The sequence below is a fragment of the Haemorhous mexicanus genome, chromosome 2, assembly GCF_027477595.1.
Source record: "Haemorhous mexicanus isolate bHaeMex1 chromosome 2, bHaeMex1.pri, whole genome shotgun sequence".
Taxonomy (NCBI): domain Eukaryota; kingdom Metazoa; phylum Chordata; class Aves; order Passeriformes; family Fringillidae; genus Haemorhous; species Haemorhous mexicanus.
The window spans coordinates 32,424,346-32,447,756 of record NC_082342.1 but is presented as its reverse complement, the minus strand read 5'-3'; the positions used below and the strand labels follow the sequence as shown (position 1 = coordinate 32,447,756).

The 23,411-nt window shown below is 40.9% G+C and overlaps 1 protein-coding gene across 3 annotated transcripts in view; it reads left to right on the top strand.

Annotated features, from left to right (window-relative positions):
• The window catches only part of CLCN1 (chloride voltage-gated channel 1), a 59,767-nt gene that overhangs the window by 26,253 nt on the left and 10,103 nt on the right, over positions 1-23,411 (top strand). For all 3 annotated transcript variants that reach the window (XM_059838263.1, XM_059838262.1, XM_059838264.1), the window contains 12 exons: positions 3,174-3,327; positions 3,844-3,975; positions 5,455-5,583; positions 5,701-5,834; positions 6,606-6,683; positions 10,169-10,247; positions 12,970-13,095; positions 16,404-16,488; positions 18,924-19,025; positions 20,321-20,405; positions 20,864-21,013; positions 22,440-22,509. In XM_059838263.1, coding sequence (XP_059694246.1) covers positions 3,174-3,327; positions 3,844-3,975; positions 5,455-5,583; positions 5,701-5,834; positions 6,606-6,683; positions 10,169-10,247; positions 12,970-13,095; positions 16,404-16,488; positions 18,924-19,025; positions 20,321-20,405; positions 20,864-21,013; positions 22,440-22,509 — 1,324 coding nt within the window. The remainder of the gene's footprint in view (positions 1-3,173; positions 3,328-3,843; positions 3,976-5,454; positions 5,584-5,700; positions 5,835-6,605; positions 6,684-10,168; positions 10,248-12,969; positions 13,096-16,403; positions 16,489-18,923; positions 19,026-20,320; positions 20,406-20,863; positions 21,014-22,439; positions 22,510-23,411) is intronic.

Genomic DNA, 23,411 nt, shown 5'->3' with positions numbered 1-23,411 from the left:
AGTACAGGCTAAGGCTGCCTCAGTGGCTGGGAGCAGCAAATCATAAACAGGATGCACTGGCAGAGCTGGGGAAAGGGATTTCAGGACTGGAGTATTCTGTGGGGAAAGAATTGTTCAGTCTGAATGGTATGGGAAAGAGCTTGGGCTTTGGGCTGTGGGAGGAGGGCAGTTTTATACAGGTGCTGACCCCTCAGAAAATAGCTCCCAGAAAAGTCTTGAGATTGTGATGTATTTTTTCCCCTGAGATTCTGTGCAGCTTTTCCTTTGTTCCTCAAACAATGAAATTTCCCCAATTTTCGGAAAGACAAAAGATCTTTTGCATAGATAAATGCTTCATCTCTGAAAACAAACTTTGCCTTGTTGTGCTTTCTCCCTGGATGGTTTGGTTGTGGTTTATTTTTTGGGGTTGTTTTGGTTTGTTTGTTTTTGTTTGATTGGTTTTTTTGGGGGTAATGTATGTTTCTCCCATCTATCCTGAGTGGTATTTATACCTTCATCTGTTTTTGCACCATTTTAGTGCTCTCCCTCAGCATTTAGCCAAGTAGGCATGATAGTACCTTTTCTGGTTCAACCATTAGGTGGTAATTGAGAACTTACAAAATTGTCTGCATTTTTTCTGGTGCTCAGAAACCCTGTGTTCCTCGTGTTAGAGAAGGAGCAACAGAAGAAGGAACAGTCAGACTCGTACTGTGTTATATTTTTGGTTTTACATCTTCTAGTGGGTGGATATTTCTTTCTTAACCCAATTTTGCTGTAAGGTCATCCTCTGATTTCTGGATTCTTTCTCTGTCCCACAATTTCCTACCGTTTTAGATACTTCCAGAATCCTGGAGAAGCAAAGCACATGTGTGAAGCATTCTTTAAATGTGTTGAGACTACCTGTTTTGCCAGGACAGCAGTTTCTTTTTTATGTCTGTGGACGAACTCCTTTTTTTCCCCATATCCCAAATGCACCATTTTACAGCCAGGCAGAAGCAATGAACTCAGATACCATATGAGGACTTTCAGCATCCATACTATTTTACTGTCATGCTGTTCCATCTGGCAGATGGAAGATTCTAATTTGAATCTCATACTTGACATGGGTTTAAGTTGTATTTGACATAAACCCATCTCTCATGACCATTTAACAGCAATGAAACACTGGCTGAGGTGATATGAAGATGCATTTGTCTGAAATCTGCTAGTATTTGGCATTTCTGTCTGAAAGACACAGTAAAAGAAAAAATTAGCTGTTTGCTAGTCAGGATTGAATTCGTACATGGCAGTTACCCTGTAGATGAAATTCTTCAGCCTGATGTTTCACTGTCCCGTCTGTTCTAAGGGGGTCACAGCATGGCTATTATTCCTTGAAAAGGCTCTGCTTAATTTACTTAGAATGTGTTGGTTTAATGCAATTATTGATCATGTGGTTAATAATTGCATTAAATTTGTATAGCATCCAATACAGGTATGAATGGAAGAATGCTTTCAGCTGTTCAGACAGGATCAATCTATTTAGGAGGCAGCAGGTGAGCCATCTTTAGAACAGGATGATTTAAAAAAGCATATATAGGAGTTCTGTGAAGAAAAAAAAAAAATCCACTAGGATTTCCATAGGGAGCTATAGCACATGGCTCAAGTATCTCTTGAGGAATTTGTACAAATAAATAAAATACTTAGGACCTTCCGTCATGTTTGTTATGTTGAAATACTAACTGGTAAAGCACTGAAACAGGTGCTCAGAGAAGGTGGTTAATTTCCACTCCTGTAGTTGTTTAGGAGTTGCCCAGAGAAGGTCTTGAGCAGCCTAATCTGGTTTACCTGGCTTTGGAGTTTGCAGGCTGTGGGCAGAGGCTTGGACTAGAAACCTTCAGAGGTGCCTTCCAGTGTAAATGTTTCTGTGAGTCTCTGTATCTATTTTATCTCAAGGGAGCAGGAACATCTCTTTTGTTACCTTGAAAGGAAGAGGCAGGAACTGTCAAATAGAAATGTCTCCTAAGTGTGTGGTAGTGCTTTATCTCTGTCATATGTCCTGTCATTCTCCAGCTTAAGTGTCTGATTTGGCTGATCAAAACATGGCTCATTCTCCTGCTGCCACTCAGAAAATCTCAGAGAAGCAGACGTTGTGCTGGGGAGGGAGCAAAGGGTCACCTTGTCACAGGTGGGAAGTGCATCAGGTGGTGACCTGGTCCAAAGTAAAGCCAAACCTGGTTCACTGAAGGACATGCAAGGACAAGGAGCTTATTCTCTGCTTCTCAAATGCACACCTTCCCCACCTATTCTCTGAAACAGTGAGGTGGGATAGCTGCTCTTCAGAGAATCTGGTAAACAAACACGGGGCACAGTCAGGGTTCTTCAGGCTCCCTTAAGATGTTGACAAGACAGCACAACTGCCCAGTTTAGTGTACACCTGTGTAAGAAATGTCCTTGGTAAGCACATGCAGCTGGTTGTGAACTGCATAAAACCAACTGCTTTTCAAGTTTAGTTTCTGAAGAAACAGAGTGGCTTAAGCAATTAGGAATTTCAGAGGAATTGGAGATGCAGGGGGACTTAAAATGCTGAGTTGGGTAAATAATGGTTGGAGGTGTGCAGCAGCCTGTGATATTTTTGAGATGATGCTGCTTCTTTTCCTCCACTAGCAGCACCAGTGGCTGTGTGCCCTGTTAAGCATTCCTTGGCAGCAGGAGGAACAGATGCAGGACATTCCTGCAGCCTGTTTGAGAGTGTAATGCCTCTCAAAACCTTCAGAGATGTTTTACAGTGCTGCTGAAATCTATGAGACAGCCCTAAGGATGGCAGCCTCATGTGAACTACTTTGACCTTCTTTTGTACCTTCAGGAAGCCGTCTCTTATTGCTCAAATGCTGTCTCTTAATGTTCAATCTCTCAGCCATTTTTCCCCCCAGGGCATTAGACAATTACGAATATTCTGTGATCATATCTTGTACTCCCAAAAAGGGGGTGAAAATGTTTTGGAGAGATTGGAAAGAAGAAACTAGAAAGAAAAAGAAGAAAAAAAAAAATGAGCAGCATCAGTCTTAGGGTTTCTGTGTCTCAGTTTCCCTGCTTGGTACATTTGGGTCTGTACCTCAGACTGTTGGTAGATCTGCCTTGTCATCCTTAATGCTATTTGTGAAGGAACATTTGCCTTGCCTTTTCCTTGTGATCCCTCTTGTTTTCTGCTGCTCTAGCTGTATGGCCGATACACAGACCGGATAACAGATAACATTTCAGACAAGGAGGCAGCCGCACTACTGAAGAAACAGGCCCAAAGGAACAATGGAAGACCCCTGAAACGTGACAGTCAAGTACAGATCAAAGAAGAGCACTATTCCAAATGTCAAGGTAGGGACCATTCATGTTTCATTCCCTATTACCAGATATTGAGTAGGCCAGCAAGAGAGATGGGATTTATGCAATTGTGACTGGGGAGAAGCAGAGAGGGAAGGAAAAGGAATCTAATCTCATTGGGTTGAAAAACCTTTTCTATATGAGCTTTCATCCTAGAAAAGATATGTTTGGAATAAGAAAAAACAGTCCCAAGTAAATAATTTTTTCCACAACAGAGGTCTGTAATGGGAGGAAAAGGACCTCCTCGTATCTGACTTTTGCTGCTAATGTACAAGATGTTAAATTCTACCCTGTTTGTCCTGTACACCCCCCCTTTTTTTTTTAAATGTTTTTTAAACTACATTAGATGTTTCAGAACTGTGTGAGAGAGAGATAGGTATCAGTCCTTCAACATGAAGCCCATGCTGCCTCCAAATAAATCCTTGTTTTAGTCAGTTCTCAGCACAAGAGAGACAGACACAGTTTCATCTATGTTCACTCAGTTTTTCTGGTTCCTTCTTCCCTCCACAGACTGTGCTAAACGCATCCAGAAATATGTTACCAAGAAGCTTGGAGAGGACTGGATTTTCTTGGTTCTGTTGGGTCTGGTCATGGCGTTGGTGAGCTGGGGAGTGGATTATGCCAGTGCAAAGACCGTACAGGGTGGGTCCCATTCAGGTGTTGCAAAAGCAGCCAGTAAATGATAGGAATGTGTTACAAAGCTCAGTGACCCCTGTTGCTCCTCCTTTAGCATCATTGTCCCATCCTCAACCCTCGCTGCTTGGGAAGTTTGAAGTTCTGGCAATGTAGTAAATGTTGGCTAGGGAGAGGTTCTTTAAAGGAATGGCAGAGGAAATTTTGGAACTAAGTGGGCAGAAACAAGAGATATGTCTATGATGAGTCAAAGACAAACAATTATTTTGAATCCCTTTTCTTTCTGTTACTTTAAATATGCAGGAGCACAGGGAAGTGTTACTGTGGCTTTTCCTGTTATACTGCTTCCCTTTCTCCCCAAGAATATTACGAACATGGGTATTAGGAATATTAAGAATGGGGGAAGGGGCTCTTAGATGCCCTCCTGGCACTGTTTCTGCTTTTTACCTAGATTTTGTTCTTTCCAATTTTTACTTATACAATGCCCTGATTTTTTTTTTTTTTGCCACCTGGGCATACAGTGCCCTCTCCTTTTGCCCTTTTCACAAAGATCTCCTATTCCCTGTCTTATATCCCTTCCCTACATTTTTCCTGTGGTCTGTCTCCCTTTGCCAGCTACAAAAATTACAAGATCTTTCAGCCTCCATCTCAGTGTGCACATACAAGCACCCCACCCACTGCCACATCCTGTTAACTGCACTGTTCCTTTGTCCTTACCCTCATGTCCCAGTCCTGACTGGCCCACACATATATCAACTTTTTCCTCTTGGCTGCTGCAATTCCTCAAAGCTCCCAGCATTCCTTCAGGCTGGTGTTCCTCCCTCCAGAGCTTCCCCATCTACTAGGTGTTTGTTATAATCTACTCTGAGGGTTCCTGTCCTTTATACTCCCTGCAGCTGAGTCCTTTGGGGTTCTTTTTCCCCTGCCAAGTCTCAGCCTCTACTGAGCCTGTGTGGGGAGCCAGCTCAGGCAGGGAAGATGCAGAAGAGCCACAGTTCAGTTTGGATTCTCAGCTCAACTTGTACCTGGCTGAGCAACGGTACCACTGCTGTTCTAATAGCTGCTGGCACAGCTTCCATTCTGCTGCTCTAGAAGGGAAATCACAATCAGGGCTTTTAAACTAGTTTTTTATGAAGAAATGGTTGGTGGACCATTTTATTGTCCTTCAGAACCCACATAAGACCCTCAGACTGCCAAATGAAGACACTGCACAGTGATTTGTCCTCACAGCTGCATGCAACATGCCTCTTTTTATGCCACACTTGTGCACAGGTATTAATAGTGTCTTCTATCCATCCCTGAAGATTGCCTGCTTTATTGGGGAACTTGTACTCAAAACAGGGCTTGTCTTAGAAAAGGAGCATGAGGTTACCATTTCTGAAAGAGATTTAGCATGGGCACATTTAGCAAGAGTGTGATCCTCTGATGTCTGCCATCCTGTTTGGAGCAGCTGTGGGCACTGACGGGCTCTCTGTTTGTGTGTTGCAGCCTACAAGTGGATGTACGGAGCGCTGCACCCCAATGTCCCCCTGCAGTACGCCGTGTGGGTGGCCGTCCCACTAAGCCTGATTCTGTTTGCAGCCAGCTTCTGCCACTTCGTGTCTCCGCAGGCTGTTGGTGAGGGCAGAAGGCAGGGCAAGATCTGTTTCTGTCTGTCTCGTTTTTCTTGTTCCATTTTCTTGTTCCGTTTTTCTTGTTCCGTTTGTTCATCCCTGGCTCTGCTGTTGTTTTCAGGGTCTGGGATCCCAGAGCTCAAGACCATTATGAGGGGAGTGGTCCTCAAGGAGTATCTCACTCTCAAAGCTTTTGTGGCCAAAGTTGTGGCCCTCACAGCTGGGCTTGGAAGTGGCATGCCTGTGGGGAAAGAGGTAAATATTGCTGATTCTGTGTGCAGTAGTGACCATGGTCTGGAAGGTGGGAGTTGTCTGTGAAAGAAGAATCTATAAATGTTTTCTTACTTTCACCACCATTCCTCTTCTCAAAGCTCTGCTCCTTCCAGCAGCACCTATCTTTTGCTGGCCATTTTCCTTCCACTTTCAAAGACATGATACAGGAAACATCAAAGAACTCAAGTCAGGTAGTCTTTGAGAGGGAAAAAAAATAAATGAAGATAGGAGAACTGAGGAAGATTGGAGAGTCTAAAGCACAAATCTTATGAGGAGCGGCTGAGGGAAATGGGGTTGCTTAATCTGGAGGAAAGGACCCTCAGGGGAGACCTTCTCACTCTCTAAAACTCCCTGACAGGAGGTTGTAGCCAGGTGGGAATCAGTCAATTCTCCCAGGTAACCAGTGACAAGACAAGATGAAATGGCTTCAAGTTGCACGAGGCAAGGTTTAGATGGGATATTAGGAAAAAATTCTTCAATGAGATGGTGGTCAGGCATTGAAAAGGCCAGTGGTGGAATCAATATCCCTGGAAGAGTTCAAAAGCTGCCTCGCTGTGGCACCTGGGGACATGGTTTAGTGGTGAACACAGTGATGCTGCATTAAAGGTTTGATTCAATGATCTCAGAGGTAATTTCTAACCTTAATGGTTCTATTACTGGCTGAGATGGCAGAGAAGTTATGAGGCCTGCAGTAATGGTTGTCAGTAACCAGAGGGCAACCCTCTCTAATGTTCTCCTCCTCTTCTCTTGCAGGGTCCTTTTGTGCATATTGCCAGTATCTGTGCTGTGGTACTCAGCAAGTTCATGTCGATCTTCTGTGGGGTGTATGAGGTAAGGCACACATCTCTGCACACAGTTCTTCCACAGGCTGAGCTCCTGAGACACCCAGCATAGTATAGGTAGGCCATGGAACCCAGGGGAAACACACAGATTGATGTTTACTGTACTGCTTAGAGCAGTAAAATACAGGCTGAACAAAAGTAGTGCGAAGCCAGGCACACAGTCCAAATAACTGTGCAGGACCACCAGTGTTGCCCAGAAATTACACAGAGACTGGTTAGGAGTATGTGTTTGACAAGTTTTCAATCTTGTGATTGATGCCTTTGCGCTGTTGATCATTGACTGTATAAAAAAGTAGCTGCAGACAAAGATCAATTTGTCTTTAAGCCAAATTTATACAGCATTGCTAATTATAGACACTGACACCATCTCTGCTTTTGCTATCGCCAAACAGCCTCTGCAGGCTGATCACCATATTGACTGGTTGTACAAAAAAATCTATTAACTGCACATATAGATAAATGTAGGAACTCCTTTATGTGCAGGCTCTTAGCAGAAAGTGACTGTGTAATACAGCTGGAGGTGCTGTTCTCCTTGAGTAGATCCTGTCTGTGCACAAGGAGCAGATGTCACTGCTGGAGACCAGCTGACAGTACTAAAGACTGCACTAAAGTGTGTAGAGCCTGCTAGTTGTAATAGCAATGGCTGACTGTGCTGCTGGCTGTTGCTTTTTCATTGTTCTGGGTCCTAACCCCGTGGCTTTGCTCCCTCTAACCCCAGCATGCCCGTCTCTGGCTGCACTCCCTGTTCCAGAATGTGCATAGGCAGCTCGACCTCCTGGTGCCGGCTTGCGCAGTTGGAGTCGGATGTTGCTTCAAGGCTCCTCTTGGAGGCAAGTGTCTTCCTATATGTGACATTTAATGTACAGTTCCTTTGACCTCTTGCTGTGAGACTTCCTGCTCTCATGAAAGGTTCTCCACAGATACCTCTCCACTGCAGCAACACAAGTTCTTTCTGTTCACGTGTAACTGGTGAAGCAAAAGGAAGGGAAAGTTACAGAAAAAGGGACACCTATTTAAGTGATCCGTCCCTGCCAGCCATTAACATTCTTCCACCTGAAGAGTACCAAGGGCTATCCAGAAAGTCAATAAGGACCAAGTAGAGAACAGAAGTAAAAAAAAGCCAACCTTGCAAGAGGCCACAGGCACAACTTGCAATGAGGGAAATTTTGACTCAGTTAAAGGAAATTACGTTCTTTTCTCCCAAAGGTGGTCCAGCACTGGCATAGGTGTTCAGAGTGTTCAGGGAAATTCCACCCTTAGAAATGTGCAAGACTCACCTGGACAAGAACCTGACCTAGCCTTGGAATTAACAGAACTAACACCTGTCTGAGCTGGGAGACAACTGCAGTGGTCCCTTCACAAGTTTCCATGATCCCACTTGGAGGAAAAATTTGGAAATTTATGTCTCTCCCATGCATTTGTACTACTCTTCTGATTCACTGAATTTCCTTAAACAGAGGCACATGATACAGAGGCCTCTTCCTAAAGCAGTGGAAACATATCAATAAATAATTTGTCTTTCATTTCACTTCCCCCTCTTCCCGTGTGCTGCCCTGAACTTCTTCACATGGTTATTGTGCCCAGAAGTGTAAGGAGTTTTTAAATGCTATGTTTTTTCTAAAATGGCTTTAGTTCTTCCATGCACTTCTTTCCTGTTAGTCTTCAAATGGATGACTGAGCTGACAAATGCAACATGGTCTTGCATAAGCAGTAATACTTTACTCTGGTTGGCTATTAAATGATCTTTTCTGGTTGGCTATTAAATGGCAATTAAATGATCTTTACTCTGGTTGGCTATTAAAAAAAAAAAATTAAGGAAGGAGCATAGTTTGTCAGCTACAGATGAGAAATTCTTCAGTTGATAACTTGAGAAAAGATGCCAGAAAGAAAATCAGGCTAAGCAAGACAGACACTGAGAACTGTGCATATGTGGGCAGTCCAGCGAGATGTAGACAGCCTGAGCTGAAGCCCGAGGCTTCAAGGCAAAATTTGTCAGTCTGCCAAAAGCCTTGAGAGAAAGCAGTTTCAGAACCAAGGGTCAGACCACAGTCATGTGGAACCATTGGAAGTATACAGGAGAATGGTATCTGTCTTAATGGTAAAAAAAATAAAGCAAAAAATCTCCGCAGAAGTCTATAATTCTTGTTTCTTTCTTTGTACCTGGAATTAAGATAATCTCAGAGATTCAGAGACTCTCAGGATGCATCATACCTAGATGACCGGGAGATGCTAGAGAAGAAAACAGAAGGCTAAACAGGGACTGATGTAACTGCTGCCTTTGTCAGACAAAATAGCCAAAGTCTCCTCAGAGGACAGTGAAAGGACAAAGAGACAGCAGGCAAAACTTGCAACGAGGGAAATTCCATCTACACATGAAAAGAATTTCTCCCCTTGTCCCAAAGGTGGCTCAGGGTGGCACAGGTGTCAAGAGATGCTGGGGAATTGCTGCCCTTGAAGGTATTCAGAGCTGCCCTAGCAGCCTGATCCTGAGCACCCTGATCCCATTACCCTTGATCTAACCTTGCAGTTAGCCCAGTTCTGAACAGAGACATAGAGAAGCATTCAGAAACACAGGATTAAAGCTTGATGTGAGTCTGTGATAACACTGTATTATGGGAACAAACAGAAAGTTACCATAGTTTCTGCAGCCCTAGTTCCTCTTTGGGTTTACACCAAATTGCCAAATGTGATTTCCATTACCTAGTGGTCACGTAATCTTCAGCTTGGTCCACGATATAGCTTGCAGTTTTACTTCATATTGCCCTGGTCTGTAACTTCTTGGTGTTGTTGCAGGTAAATACCACCCTGTGTATTAAAGAGGATGGATTTGAAAAGCCAGTTTAGCCCTTGACAAGGAAATGGTACCCAGTCTCTTAGAAAGACTCTCTCTTTTATACTTTCCAATTAGTTTTTTATTTTTATGACCATTTTTGCCAGGACAGCACAATGCTTGCCTGGGTGATCTGTCACCCACTCACCTACCCAGCATGGAAGAACCTTCAGCATCAGTCCACACTCTGCTCTGGACATGCATGTGCCTTGTGCACACTGAATCACAGGGTAGGTTTTTTGAGGCATTCCGTGGCACATGTGCATCCTGAGATTCCCTGGCAAAGTAAAAGATGGAGTGAAACCTACTTATGCTCCTTCAACCCTCTGGAGGATTTTCCAGGAGACATTTCTTCCACAGTGACAGAAATGTGTATGTTTCAAAGGAAAATGAGGTGCTGCCTTCTTCATGTTTCTTGAATGTGTGATTCCAGGTATATGCCTGTCCCGTGCCAGGTCTTGCCTTTTCAATATTTTGAAGCCATCCAGGAGGGAGAAGTAAGATAAACATAGCTATACCTCTGAGACTGGAGACAGAACTGGGTGACATCATGCAGTCATGCCTGCCAATTTTGTTACTCACTCTCTGTTTTCTTTCCTTCTTTCTTCTGTTTGTCTGTCTCTCTTTGTCTCTTTCACCAGTAGCAGCCCTATTATTACACGGATGTCCTGACTGTGGGGTGTGCTGTGGGTGTTGGCTGCTGCTTTGGGACACCACTTGGAGGCAAGTGGCTGTTCTGTTTCCTTTTCCTCAGGTACCAAAATCCTCTCCCGCCTAGTCCTCTTCTCCTCTGCCCCTCTCCTGCACCATATTTTGATGTGACATTTACTTTGGACAGAGACACTTACCTTTAGTGTTTTCAACCTCCCCAGCATCTGTGAAAGTCTTTTTTCCACATGTTGTCCACTTTCTGGAGGCGAGAGGAGAAGGCTCTCTAGAGCAGTGGTCTCCAAATTGGGGTGTTCATACCCCAGGGGGTGCACAAGGTGATCTGCTGGGTGTGGGAAGGAAATACCAGAATTTCTAATTTTTTAATATAAAAAAGTAAATAGCTTAAACTTCACTAATATGAAGTATTGCTACTGGCAGTGGTGCCCTAATATGTCACATGGCCACTTGTCACATGCAGTGCATGAGGTGTAGAGGCACCATGGTGCCTTCAATAATTTATTCTCTTTCAGCATATTGCAATGAATTGCAATAGATGTGTGCCCACACTGGATTAAGTGGATTTATGGATTATATTATCTAGTGTTAACGAAACTGATCCTCACAAATTGGAAAAGTGGCTTTTAAAGGTTCCTGCAAAGAGGCTATGGACTGAAGATAATACTAATAATGTGAGCACAGAGAAATGACAAGAAATGGCAGAGCTGGCACTTCTAGCACAGGCCCTTATTCAGTCCCATTATGAGGTACAAACAATGGCCAGCAAATCAGATCTGAGAGGAAGTTGGATAAAAAAAGATTAAAATTATCAAAGGTTATTTTAAATATGAATTTACATCTGCTGTTGTTAACGATGAACTTTACCCTGTGTGTGTATTGTGCTTTGAGAAGTTAAGTAATGAGGGTATGAAGCCATCAGAATTAGCAAGACATTTCAAATCTAGGCATCCAGAGCATGAAGACAAACCTCTACAGTTTTCTGAGTGATGTTTCAAGCCGTGTGACATTCAATCCAATACCGCACAAAATTTCACTGAACCTAGTGACGAATGTGTAGAGAAGCCTCCTTTGAAATCTCTTGCTTTGCAGCAAAAGAGAAAATGCCACACACCACAGGGGAAACACTTGTTCTTCCTGCCATAAAATGTAAAACTGGCTGTGATTGTACACAGAAAGCAATAGGGCAGCAAGCTAAAAATGTGTTCCTTCATCAGTAAACACTGCTGGAAGATGCATAGCAGACATTGCTTAAGGTTTGAAGAAACAAGAGTCTGTACAAATTACACAGTAGGAGAGGTTTCCTGTGCAGCTGGATTGGAGGACAGATGTTTCTAAAATGCCTCAGATGATGGTATTTTCCAGATTCTGTTTCAATAGTGAAATGCAGAACTTCTTTCTGTGAGACACTGAAAGGAATATCTACTACAGACGCTGTATTCTCAACAGTAAATTACTTCTTTAATAATAAATGTTTTATGGAAGAGCTCTGCACATGTAAAAACTGGTGGAGCAAAATAAGAGAAGAATTGGGGGTTAAGGTTACCTAGGCACCACTACACCTGGAATCCATGCACTGCAGTGTTCACAGGTGAGCTATTGCAGCAAAGAGATGGGAGCCAGACACGCACAAAGTGCTGCAGGATGTTGTTGATGTGGTTCATTTAATAAAAACAAGACCCTGAAAGAGTAGAATTTTCACAATACTTCATAACAAGATGGGAAATGGCCATGAAAATCCTATAGGCATTTGCTGGTTATCTGATAGCAACTTTAGAGAAGAATAGAATTTAAAGTCCAGTTGCACCTTTTTCTTTTACAAAAAGGCATGTGTTCTAATTTTGCTGATCTTTTCTGTGATGACAAGTGCCTGTCAGTAGGTTGCTACCTAGCAGTTATTTTTGAAAAAGTAAACATACTTAATGTACTTCAAGGTGAAAGTGATGTTCTAACAGTGGGTGAGAAACTGCTTTTCAAAAGAAACTTGTGGAGGTTTTGTGAATCTGTTGCCAAATACAATGTAAATGTCTTAGCTACAAAACCTGTCACTTTATATATACTCAAAAAACTTGAAAACAGAAATTTCTACCTTTCAAAAAATCTTCAAGATAATGATTTTCAGTGGGTTTTGAACCCACTTGTTAAAAATTTAAAAATTCAACATCTTATGATTATTTTGCAACAACAAATGATTGACATCAGGGAGGATGAAAATTTACTACCCAAATTTTAATAAAAATCTTTGCATATGTGGTAGGTGGGATTGAAAAAATAGCATCATGATTTAGCCAGCACAGCCAACGATACATTTCTTGCATTTGGATCTATGTGTCTTTGTGAGATATTCATTTTAGACCAAGTATCAAAATAATTAAACATGGAACCAGACCTTAGACTCCCTGTGTCACAAAGCATTAGGATGTTGAAAGTAAAGAATATTACTATTTTAGTGAAAACAAATTTTTTTGTTCCGTTAATAAATAAAAAAATTCTTTTTAAAATTATGTTTATTTCATCTTTATCTCATCCTTGTTTATTTTCTATTTTGGTGCATGTTTGATATTGTACACAATATTTTAGTACAGCAGTACATGCACATTATTTTTAAATAAATACATATATGGGGGGAGGGTACATGCTCAAAAACCTTTTATTGGTAGGGGTGCCTGATCAAAGAAGTGTGGAGACCACTGCTCTAGAGAGCTGTTTAGAACCCTCTCTCGTGCTTCTAACATGACACTTGTTATTTTAACCTTGCTCCCTTTCCAACCCTTTCTAGGGGTTCTTTTCAGCATCGAGGTCACCTCCACTTACTTTGCTGTGCGCAATTATTGGAGAGGCTTCTTTGCAGCCACCTTTAGTGCCTTTGTGTTCCGAGTCCTGGCTGTCTGGAACAAGGATGCAGGTAAGCTAAGAGTCATTCCTGCTCTCTTTGCACACAGGTTGCTCTGTTTCATGCATTATTTTCCATCTTTCTCAAAACCACAATTTTTTTTGATGTTTGAGACTTCTGCCACAGCAAAAGACTTCCAGCAGCACAGAAGGAAGGAGAAAGGGAAGTGTCTTGCCATCTTGTCAGCTGTCTAGCCCAAGCTATTCCTAAGAGAGCTGGGGTGTATCTAACTCATAAATGACAGAATATGAGTCCTCAGCAAGCAAAAGACCCCCTGAGGTGGGGTTTTCTGCCCCTACTCAGAATGGCATCCAGGCTGCAAACACAGAGAAATCCCATCACACAGGATGTAATCCTTGCTGGAAAAATCATGGCCTGCTTTGGTCATCTGATGACTAAAAACAGGTAGTCAAGAAAATTGAGATGATTGAATGATTAGGAGAGTACAGGATTGGTAGGATCTGACTGAAAAAATGTTTCAAGTAACTGAAAAGCATGAGAGTGACATTTGTTGCAGACAGAAATTGCACAAGTCAGGCTAGTTCAGGAGAGCATCTCAGCCACTGTGGGCATAGAGTTTTGGTGCAGAAGGCTGCCATTTCTATGTAAACTTCTTCCTTATAACGCCTTTATCTTTTATTCTTACAATTACATCTATTTTATTGAGCTCCATGTGGGCAGTTTATTTACTTATAACTGCTATAACATGTCTCTGTTGACTTCACAGGGCTGGATTTTTTTGAGGTTTGAATATTCTCTGGAATATAGAAAATGACTACACTTTCTACCTGAATGTAGAAAGTGACTACATTGTTCTTTGTGTAGCATTGCCTAAAAATCAGCTGTATTTAACCTTTGGGTCTGTCACACAAAACCCAGAACCCCTATATTTCTGTTCTTTCCAGAGAAAAATATAAGAAACTCAAAGACAGATAGCAAGAGATAATTTCCTGTCCTTTACTTTGTCTTTTCTGACTCCTTTCTTGTCTCTCAAATCCCTAGAAATTAGTTTAATTTCAAATCACTAGAAATTAGCTTAATCCTGAATCATCTTGACTCCTGACCCTTCTTCAAAATCATCCAGACATCTTTAATACCCATATTAATGGCTCCTTAAGTTCTTCTTCATTGACTGTCTAGGTTAAAAAGTTCCATGATCCAACTGGTTATGAAAAATCATTCCTTTTCACAGTTCTGTGTTTTCTTTGTCTTGTCAGTCTGCTTGTCCTTGTATTAAGGGACCATGAACTTCTATCTAGCTAAGTAATTCATTATTTCATGATCTTTTATCATATCTGCTCTAACTTGCCTTTCATGTCTTTTCTTGCTCATTTATTTCCCTTCAAAAGTTACACACCCAGTCTTTTCAGTCTCTGTTCATGTTCTATCATGCTTGCTACCAGGAAGAAGGAGGTAGGGAAGTGATCACATCAGAATAACAGATGCAAGTAAATTGTGTAGCATCTCACCAAAATTATTTTATTTCTTAGACCCACTGAATCTCTGCTGATTTCTTGATACTCATGGCTTTGTTGGCTGGCCTTATACCATTATCTGTACTTTCCAAATTACTTCTGGTTATTTGCCAACCACTCTGGTTGGCTGCTGCAGCTTGAGTCCCTCTTTGCCAGTCATGGAAGGCTGGATTTCTGCAATTTGCAGGATTTCTGTTTTACCATGGCCCCAGCTTTCATCTTACTTGCCATAGGATTTCATGCCTTACCTTCCTCCTGCTCCTTCTGGCTTCTTCTACACATGGCTCAGTGTTATCTTAAAGTTCAAATCTATTTTAAAATAAATGTTCACATTAACTACTCTCCCATTTCTTTTTACTTCTAGCCTTGTAAGAATTGTAAAGATACTCTAAAGTAGTACATTTTGTAGTCAATGGAGAAAAAAGGGCTTAGACATTTAGTTTCAGGATGGCTTAGTCACTCAGGAAAGAAGATGTAGACAGGTAGGATGAATCTCTGTGGAAATCTCTTTCTCTCCTGTTGGAGTAGAGATGGAACTAAGAAAGACCCAGACTAATTGCTGTGCCTGTTTTCCTTTCCTCTGGTCATCTTTGCCACCCTGTAGCAAAACTCTTTGAAAATGAGTTCACTATACTTTTTAATGCTCTGCCATTTAGTGGCTTGGACTATCTATTTCCTAAAACTGAATTGAGATGATCCATTTCTTGGGCTGATCTAACAAAAGAGAGGGCACCCTGCTTTTCATCATCTTCTATCCTTGAGTGTTCTTTTAACCCTCGCTGGTGCCACTTGGGTTTGTTGTTCCCCTCAATTCAACTCACTTCCCTGGCAAAGGAGTAATCCAGGGAAAGAGCAGATAGGATTTCTGGCAGGTTTTAATGAGGAAAAGGCCAGGAGGGAAGGAGCAGGAGGAAGAGACAGGGAGAAAGATCTTCCCAATTTGGATAGTAGAATGCAGTTTTAGGTTTAGCTATCTTCGGTAATGTAACCCACTGAGACCTCATTAAATTATTACTCTTAACCTAGTTCTGTCTGACCAAATAACAAGTACTTAATGTTTCCTGTTATTATCATATGCTAGATTTTCACTGCTTCTTTTATTTCCTCACTGAAAAAATAATTCCTTCATCCAGGGCAAGGTGGGATTTATAGCCATCCTCATTCAGCTGCACTTCCAGTCTGTAATAAATTGCTGATTTATCCTTCACCTGTTGGCGCACAGATGTTTATTATTTCCCCATAATAATGCATCTCCAGACAAAAGCTGCTCAGGTTTGAACATTCCATTGTAGCAGAGTAGCACTAGCAGGAGGGGTGAGCTGGAGAAGATGGGCCTTAGCTGATCTTTTACATCTCTGATTTCTAAGCCTTTCATTGTTTTCGTACCAGTCAAAAATTTTGAAGCTGTAACTTCAGTGAAGATCTGAGTTTTGTTTCTGGAAGGCAATCACAGCTGTGAGAAGTAATACAGCTTCCTCAGCTATGCAGGCACTGCCTGCCTCAGCAGAGACCTCTAGGTCAGTAAGGATACCAGGAAAAGCTTTTTTTTTTTTATAATGAATGGATGGTAGAAGACAAAAAAGAAAAGAAAACCCTGTAAAAATCAGGGATTGTTGCTAAAAATAATACATACATTCTCTGAAAGCAAACCTAGACCATCTAGAGTGCTAGGGTTGCAAGTGCTCAGAAATAGAACCTACTAAATCAGAGCAGTCTGCCAATCTGTAATAATGTATATAATGTCAAGAAACCCCACAAGTTTCCTTGTCCTTACCCCTAGCTTTTATTGTATTTAACTTCTCACCTCATTATTTTCTTTTCTCCTCTACCTTTCGTCTCTCACAGTTACCATCACAGCCCTCTTCAGAACAAACTTCCGCATGGATTTCCCCTTCGATCTGCAAGAGCTGCCAGCATTTGCTATAATAGGGTAAGTTCCCAGAAAACTGACACCTTGCCCTACAAAGGTTAGAATATGATCTGTGTTAGGAATTCTTCTGCCAAAAAGTTACATACATCACTTTTAGTCACTTTGGTTGTCTCAAATAAGGCTTCTATTTGTTGGAATTCTTCCTTCAGAAGTGGTGCCCATGTATCACAATGGCTAAGGAAAGAAATGTGGGTATTATTAAAGTGTTCGTTATTTCCTTTCCGTGTAGCTTTTTCAGAAATTACGCTTGGAGGTAAAAAAATCAAGTCAAACTTGGTCAAAATTCTGGGAATAGATTTACTGAATGGCTCTTTAATTGTTTTGACATTATCCCCAAAGGAACTAATCCAACAAGTATGGCCTTTTCACGTGACAAATATGGAACAAAAAGTTTAACCTGAAGTTTCCTTTTCACAAGCTCAGAACGATTATCCTTTTTGAGACAGGTTGGTATACCTGACATGGTGACAGGAGTAACCAATATTAATTGGATCCAGTGAGAATAATCAGTCATTTGGAGGAAATGAAAGAATAAACTTAAGAAAAATGAAAATTGGGAAATACTAGAGAAAAGATGAATTTGGAATTACTGTAGGGAAAAATCTGTGGTTAGAGCTTGAGGGAGGCTCTAGGGAAATCACTTCAGAGCAGTAATGAAAGGAATACACTGTAGGAACAAACGCCTGTTCTGGTGTTGTGAACATATTCTCTTGCAAGACCTCCATCCAAGACCAGAAATATATTTGAGGTTTTCCAGCCTATTTTAGTAGGCTGCTCTCCCACTAATTTGCTTGAATATGAAATCAAGTGGGGTTTTTGAAGACATCAGCTATACTGAAAAATCTGTGAATACACAGGAGCTCTTGCTAGCAACATGTATTCACTTTGTTCTTCCCTTTAACAGACCTGCCTAATGAACTTGGAAGAATCTACTGGTTTAGATTGGCAGGGAAAAACATAATCCTTGTGATTTTACAGCTGGTTGTTAGAATGCAAAACTTCTTGTCACTATGTTTTGGACAGAGTTGACAGAGCTGGCTTTTTTCAGCATTGCACATAGGCTAGGAAAGGAATATATGACAACTGCAAAATGCTTTCAAATGCCTAGGTGTCCAATGTGGTCTTTAAAATAAAAAACAACCCCAAAGGCTTGGATAGTCTTGGATAAAGTCCTGATGCCAACTTGGAATGTACCAAATTCTCTTAACGTTAAGTCTCAAAGTTGAACTCTCTTTCTACCCAACATACTTCTTCACCTTCAGGTGGGACAATCACTATCAATGGGTAGATCATGTTTTTCTGTGTCACCAAATGTTAATTTGCATAATCTGTACAGAAGGAGCACTTCCTGTTTATTGATAAAATGATAGACAGGAATGGAGAGACCTATATTTTAAGATAAAATATTATAGAGCAATTCAGTTGACTGTGCAGTCTTTAGGTTTATATTGCCTAAGGGACTGGTCTATTTTAAACACTGTTCTAATCAGTGTTGGCTTAAAATATTGAAGGGTAATTCATTGAACATATTTGTCTGTGAAAAGCTTTAGATTTAGTTTAAATGTGTTTCTGTGCAATTTTTAAATGATAAAGCAGGATTATTTTCAATGTACAATGTTTTAAGTATACTAAATAATTCATTGAATGAGATTTGGCAAAAGCATGCATAACATATAACAAAGCAGAAGTCCATTAATTTTAGACAATAATAGAATGAAAATATTAAGTTTTTATCCTCAGTATTATGTGGGTTATTGCTTGCCACCTAAAATAAAGCTTCCCCTTACCAATTCTAAATGCAGTCTTTTTTCACTCTTCTTTTTCTTTTCAAGTTCAAGTATTAGGCCCTATTTATCCAAGTCTCATTAAGCTACAGAGCCTAAGGATCACACCAATTCTTAGACAACTACACTTTTTTTCTTACTTTATTAAAATCAGGAGCACAGCCCTAAGTGATTAGAATCACAGAGATTATATACTTTGCTTGAGGCACAAGAGTTCCTATCACTTTTAGTAATTGTTGTAGGCGTATAATTTTACTGAATCAGACTTAAAACTCCCCTCATTTTCACTATTTTCTGTTCCAACCTGATGTTTAAGTTCTGACAATACTGCTCTTTGCCCCGTTGCTCTTTCACGAGCCCCCACTGAGAACTGTCAGTCTCTTTTTAGAAAGTATTTTATAGATTTTCCTCTCTCAGCAAGAGAAAATTGGTAAAATGGTAGTGTGCATGACAGAGGTCCAAAATAATTTCTCCCCTTTCATCAGGGAGTCAATATCTTCAAATGAGCTGCTGCAGGAGTAACTCTCTAGCTGACATTCAAAAGACTTCATGGGCAGCTGAAGATTAAACCACTTAAACTCATTTTCTTGGTTGATGGTTTGTGTATTATCTGTTGTTTGGCATGATTTTATTTCTTTTTCCTCATTTTAGCATATGTTCTGGATTCCTTGGAGCCTTTTTTGTTTATCTCAATCGCCAAGTGGTCCTGGGCATCCGACGTCATAAAGCCCTGAGCCAGTTTCTCACCAAATAGTGAGTGCTTGTGAAGATATTCTCTTTAGGGACCAGATTCTTACACCCTACTGGTACTGGATAGTAGAAAATGCTTTCTGGAAGACAGCAGACCTATTTCATGTGTAAGATAGTAAAAATATGAGAAACCGCTCCTGCATGAGAGTAAGATCTCTGCAAACATCAAGAGAATTTTTCCTGCACTGGATTTTCCTTTTGATCAGCCTCCATAGTTTCAAATAGCTTCTTGATTTGGAAGGGAGACTGCAATATTTGTTAAGAGGATAAGGCAAACTATTTATTGGACAGAAAATATTTTTAATTAGAAAATCAATGATCATGCTTTTTAAAATCATGCTGTTTCTGGTTTGTTTGGGTTTTTTAGGATCTGTGAAAAATTCAACATTATTTATACTTCAGGAAAATTAAATACAGGTGAAATCTAACTATGTTTTTAAAGTATATCTTTGTTTTTTAATCAAAGTGTTGGCAAAAATGTAAGGAATATGCTCAATTGTTATGAACCAAAAGCTGAAACTGATAGTAGCTAAATAGTGTGAAATGCAGCATGGAAGAGAAATGCAAAATAAAATAAGAGTCTTGACAATAAAGTTTTTACAAGACACTTGAAGATACTTTTTTCCCCCTCTGCATTAAAGTCCTAACCTCCAAAGTTCATAACTTGTACAAGAAATGGTGGCTAGCTGTAAATGTCTTCAGTCTCTTTACAGAAAAAGACCTGATACTGTGAGAATTTTTGAAGTTGAGAGGCATGGAGGACTTTTTTCTTATCCCGTTGCAGGCCTGACCAGAAGAAAATATCTAAATAAACAGAAGTTCAAATTAGCTTACTTTCTTATGTGGAAGGAAAAATGTCTTTCTTCATCATGTAGTCTTCCCCACAAACAGCAGCAGGGCTATCAAATCAAGTTAATAAAGAAGTAGAGTCAAGCCTGAAAAACAGGAATGTACTTTTCACTGATTTCTCAGAATTTTTTAGGTCCTTAGACTGAATCAAATTAAAGGTTATATTTTGTCTTCCTAAATCTCAGCCAAAGCTTCCCATAGGAAACAGTAACTTGCCAAGGGACACATGACAGGACTAGTCCAGCACTGGGAAGCAGTTTAGGCTCATGCTGTCTCAGTGCTTGTGAAGTGTCACAGTGGAGCAGGGCATTAAAGTTCCAGTAGCAGCACTCCAAAACAATGGATACAAATACAGAGAGCTTCACAGAAACAGCATTCCTAGTCCTGAAGTGATGGTGCTGCAAGAACAGAATTTGAGACCGCATTGTAACAACTTTCTTCCTTCCCAGCCGACTGATATACCCTGCGGTTATAACCTTCTGTATAGCGTCTGTGACATTTCCTCACGGATTTGGGCAGTTCATGGCAGGAGAGGTGAGACTGGAAACTGTATCTCCAATTCTGTGCAGTTCTTTGGAACGTTGTCTCCTTATCCTCTACCCCAATAACCTTGTGTCAGGGAAGAGGGAAGAATGACGTGGGAGGAGTTTGGACTGAGGAGGCACTATATGATCTCTGCCACCTCCTTCACAGAAAGTCTTAAAAAGGTCCACTCCTCTAAGCAAATAATAAGAAAGATATTAGCCTATGTGTAAAAGTAATTATCCACTCTTCTAAGCAAATAATAAGGAAGATGTTACCCTGTGTTTAAAAGTAATTATCTCTTCACCTGTTGAGTAAAGTTCTGTCTGTCTTCCTGAAGATTAGAAATGTGAATTAAGTCTCATAGTCATGAATTCCCATGGTAAAAATCTCCTCTGCCTCCTTGTAATAGAGATAAAATATTTACTCCATCTGATCTCATGACTCATACCTGTTTTTTTGCTGTTTAGTTGATGCCACGGGAAGCCATCAGCACTCTCTTTGATAACTATACCTGGGTCAAACATTCTGGGGACACCCAGATCCTAGGGAAATCTGCTGCCTGGATCCATCCTAAAGTCAGCGTCTTTGTCACCATCCTGCTCTTCTTCCTCGTGAAGGTAGGAAGCCCAGCTCACCATAACCCTTCTCCACTCAGACTGAATGTTCTTCCCTTTTGTAAAGCAGTTTGTGAAGTGCCGATGAGGAGCTGATGGGTATTGAATGAAGCACTACAGCTGCAATGGATTCCTACATCTTCTGATGTGATGTTTGTCCACCTTGAATGACCGAAATTATTAGGGAATAGTTTCCTTAATATAGTAGTCTTTTCTGCTCGCTAGGTCAGCCTCCTCATACATCCTGCTGAATGACCTTTGGTGTCCACTGTATAATAGCTGGTAGGGAAAACTAAATCAGGAAAGATTTCTCAAGTTCCAACAAAATAAATACTTTACTAAAAAGCTCTCAGATAATTTATGTTTTATCTAAATGAGGTCTGATACAGTCTATTTGATATTCCTGACTTCAGATATGGGACAAATAGGAATATGCAAGCACAATCTACAGCTGTGTGAGGCTCAAGGATTTCTTAGCAGCCCATCAAAACTTGATGGAGAAATGCAGCTGGGAACAGTTTTTGCTCACTTCCTAGAAAGCAACAGCAGATTAAAAATTCTGAGCTGACATGGTCAGAATGGTAGAAGTTGCAACTGTTCAGCCTCTGAACATAGTACAGAGCAAAAAAAAAAGACATTTGAAAGAAGAAAACATCATATTCCAATGTTCAAAATAAAAGTAGCAAGGAGGTTTTCCTAAGATGAAAGATAGATAGATAGATAGATAGATAGATAGATAGATAGATAGATAAAAAATATCATAGAATAGATGCTAATTCTATTCTTTTATTATTTATTTATTGCAACAGAGCAGAAGAGCTGAGGCCACCTTGCTGTGTCAGTTGAAAATTTCGGTAGATCAAGAACAGTTATCAATGACAGATTGACACAACTGTTTCCACCTAAAGTAAAACACTCTATCAACTTCTGACAGGTAGTTAAGGGTTCTCCTTCTGTGATAATTCTTATTACAGTGTACCAAGCAGAAAACATCTTGTCCACTTGAAGAAAAGAGGAGTGCAAAAGAGGAGGGGACTAGAGGGTGCGTCTGCCCTGAGTCCCTCTGCCTTTGGAGGAGCTGAACCCTCAGTCACTAGATTCATTGGCATTGTCCTGCTAACCAAGTCTTTCTCTACTCGCTAGATAACTGCTCTTGGTTTTCTTCTGGATATATTCAGCATTGGGATAGACCACAAAACCAAGAAACTGCTATTATGACTCTGGGCAAAGGCCTGGCCTGATTCTCCACTGCAGGACAGTCAGTTTTCAGCTGTATTTGGCCAGGTTTGGTACTGCAAAGACAGAGCTCAGTTATCAGTACTACACCTCAGCAGCTTTCTGGTCTCTGTAGCCAGACTGGGCACAGAGTGGGGCAGCAGGAAATGCTACTGCTGCTCAGTAACAACTGCACCCTCTACCTCTGTTCTAGTTCTGCATGGCTGTTATTGCCACCACGATGCCAATCCCCTGTGGAGGCTTCATGCCTGTTTTCGTATTAGGTGAGTTTCAATTTTGTTTTGCAGCATATTTATCTGACAGGGGGAGAGAATAGAGACACTGCCTACACACCCAGCAGGGTTCATCTGGCATATGAGGAGTCATCATTTGATGTCTATGACAATCTGATTAGCAGTCAATAGACCAGCCTCTGGGTCTCTGCTTTTGACATTTCCTCAACCCCCTGAAACCAAATGCCAAGCAGGTAATCCCTACCCTTTTACATAAGGAAGGCCACACTTGGGGAGACATGCTGAGCCTTGGCCTTCTAATCTCTATGCCTCTTCACTTACAGAGAAACTTCCATCCTACAATTAATAGTAGCTGCTCCTTTCACCCCTGAAAGCCAGCCAGAAGAGATAACCTCAAAACTAGTACCCGCAATGTAATCTAACTCCTTTCTTCTGACTGAAATGTGATAACATAAAAAGTTTATTGACTTTTAACTGGTTTTAATTCCAATAACAACACAAAAAAAATTCAAAATAATGTGATGCTAATGTGATGCTTTCTCTCTAGAAAGAGAGGCCGTGTTAGGCAGAACTACACAAGTTCATGATGGTCAGCATTAAGTACCCAAAGCTCTCAAATGAAATAGGGTGCTCTAAGGACCTCTGAGTTCTGGCAGGCAGCAACTGAACATGAGGCAGTAACCATGCCCTTGCAGTGATGAAGGCTAACCAACATCAGAGCTGTATTAGGAGAAGACCTAGACAGCAATGCAAAGAAATTGTATCTAAGCATTCAGCATTTTGTATACAATTCTGGAACACTGTGCCGTTTTGTGTCCAGCAGTCCAAGCGATCCTTGAAGACTTGTAAAACCTGTCTGAACAAGACATGGGTGACTCCATCTCACTTCAAAATCAGCCCTTTTCTGTGCAGGGGTCAGAGCAAGACCTCCT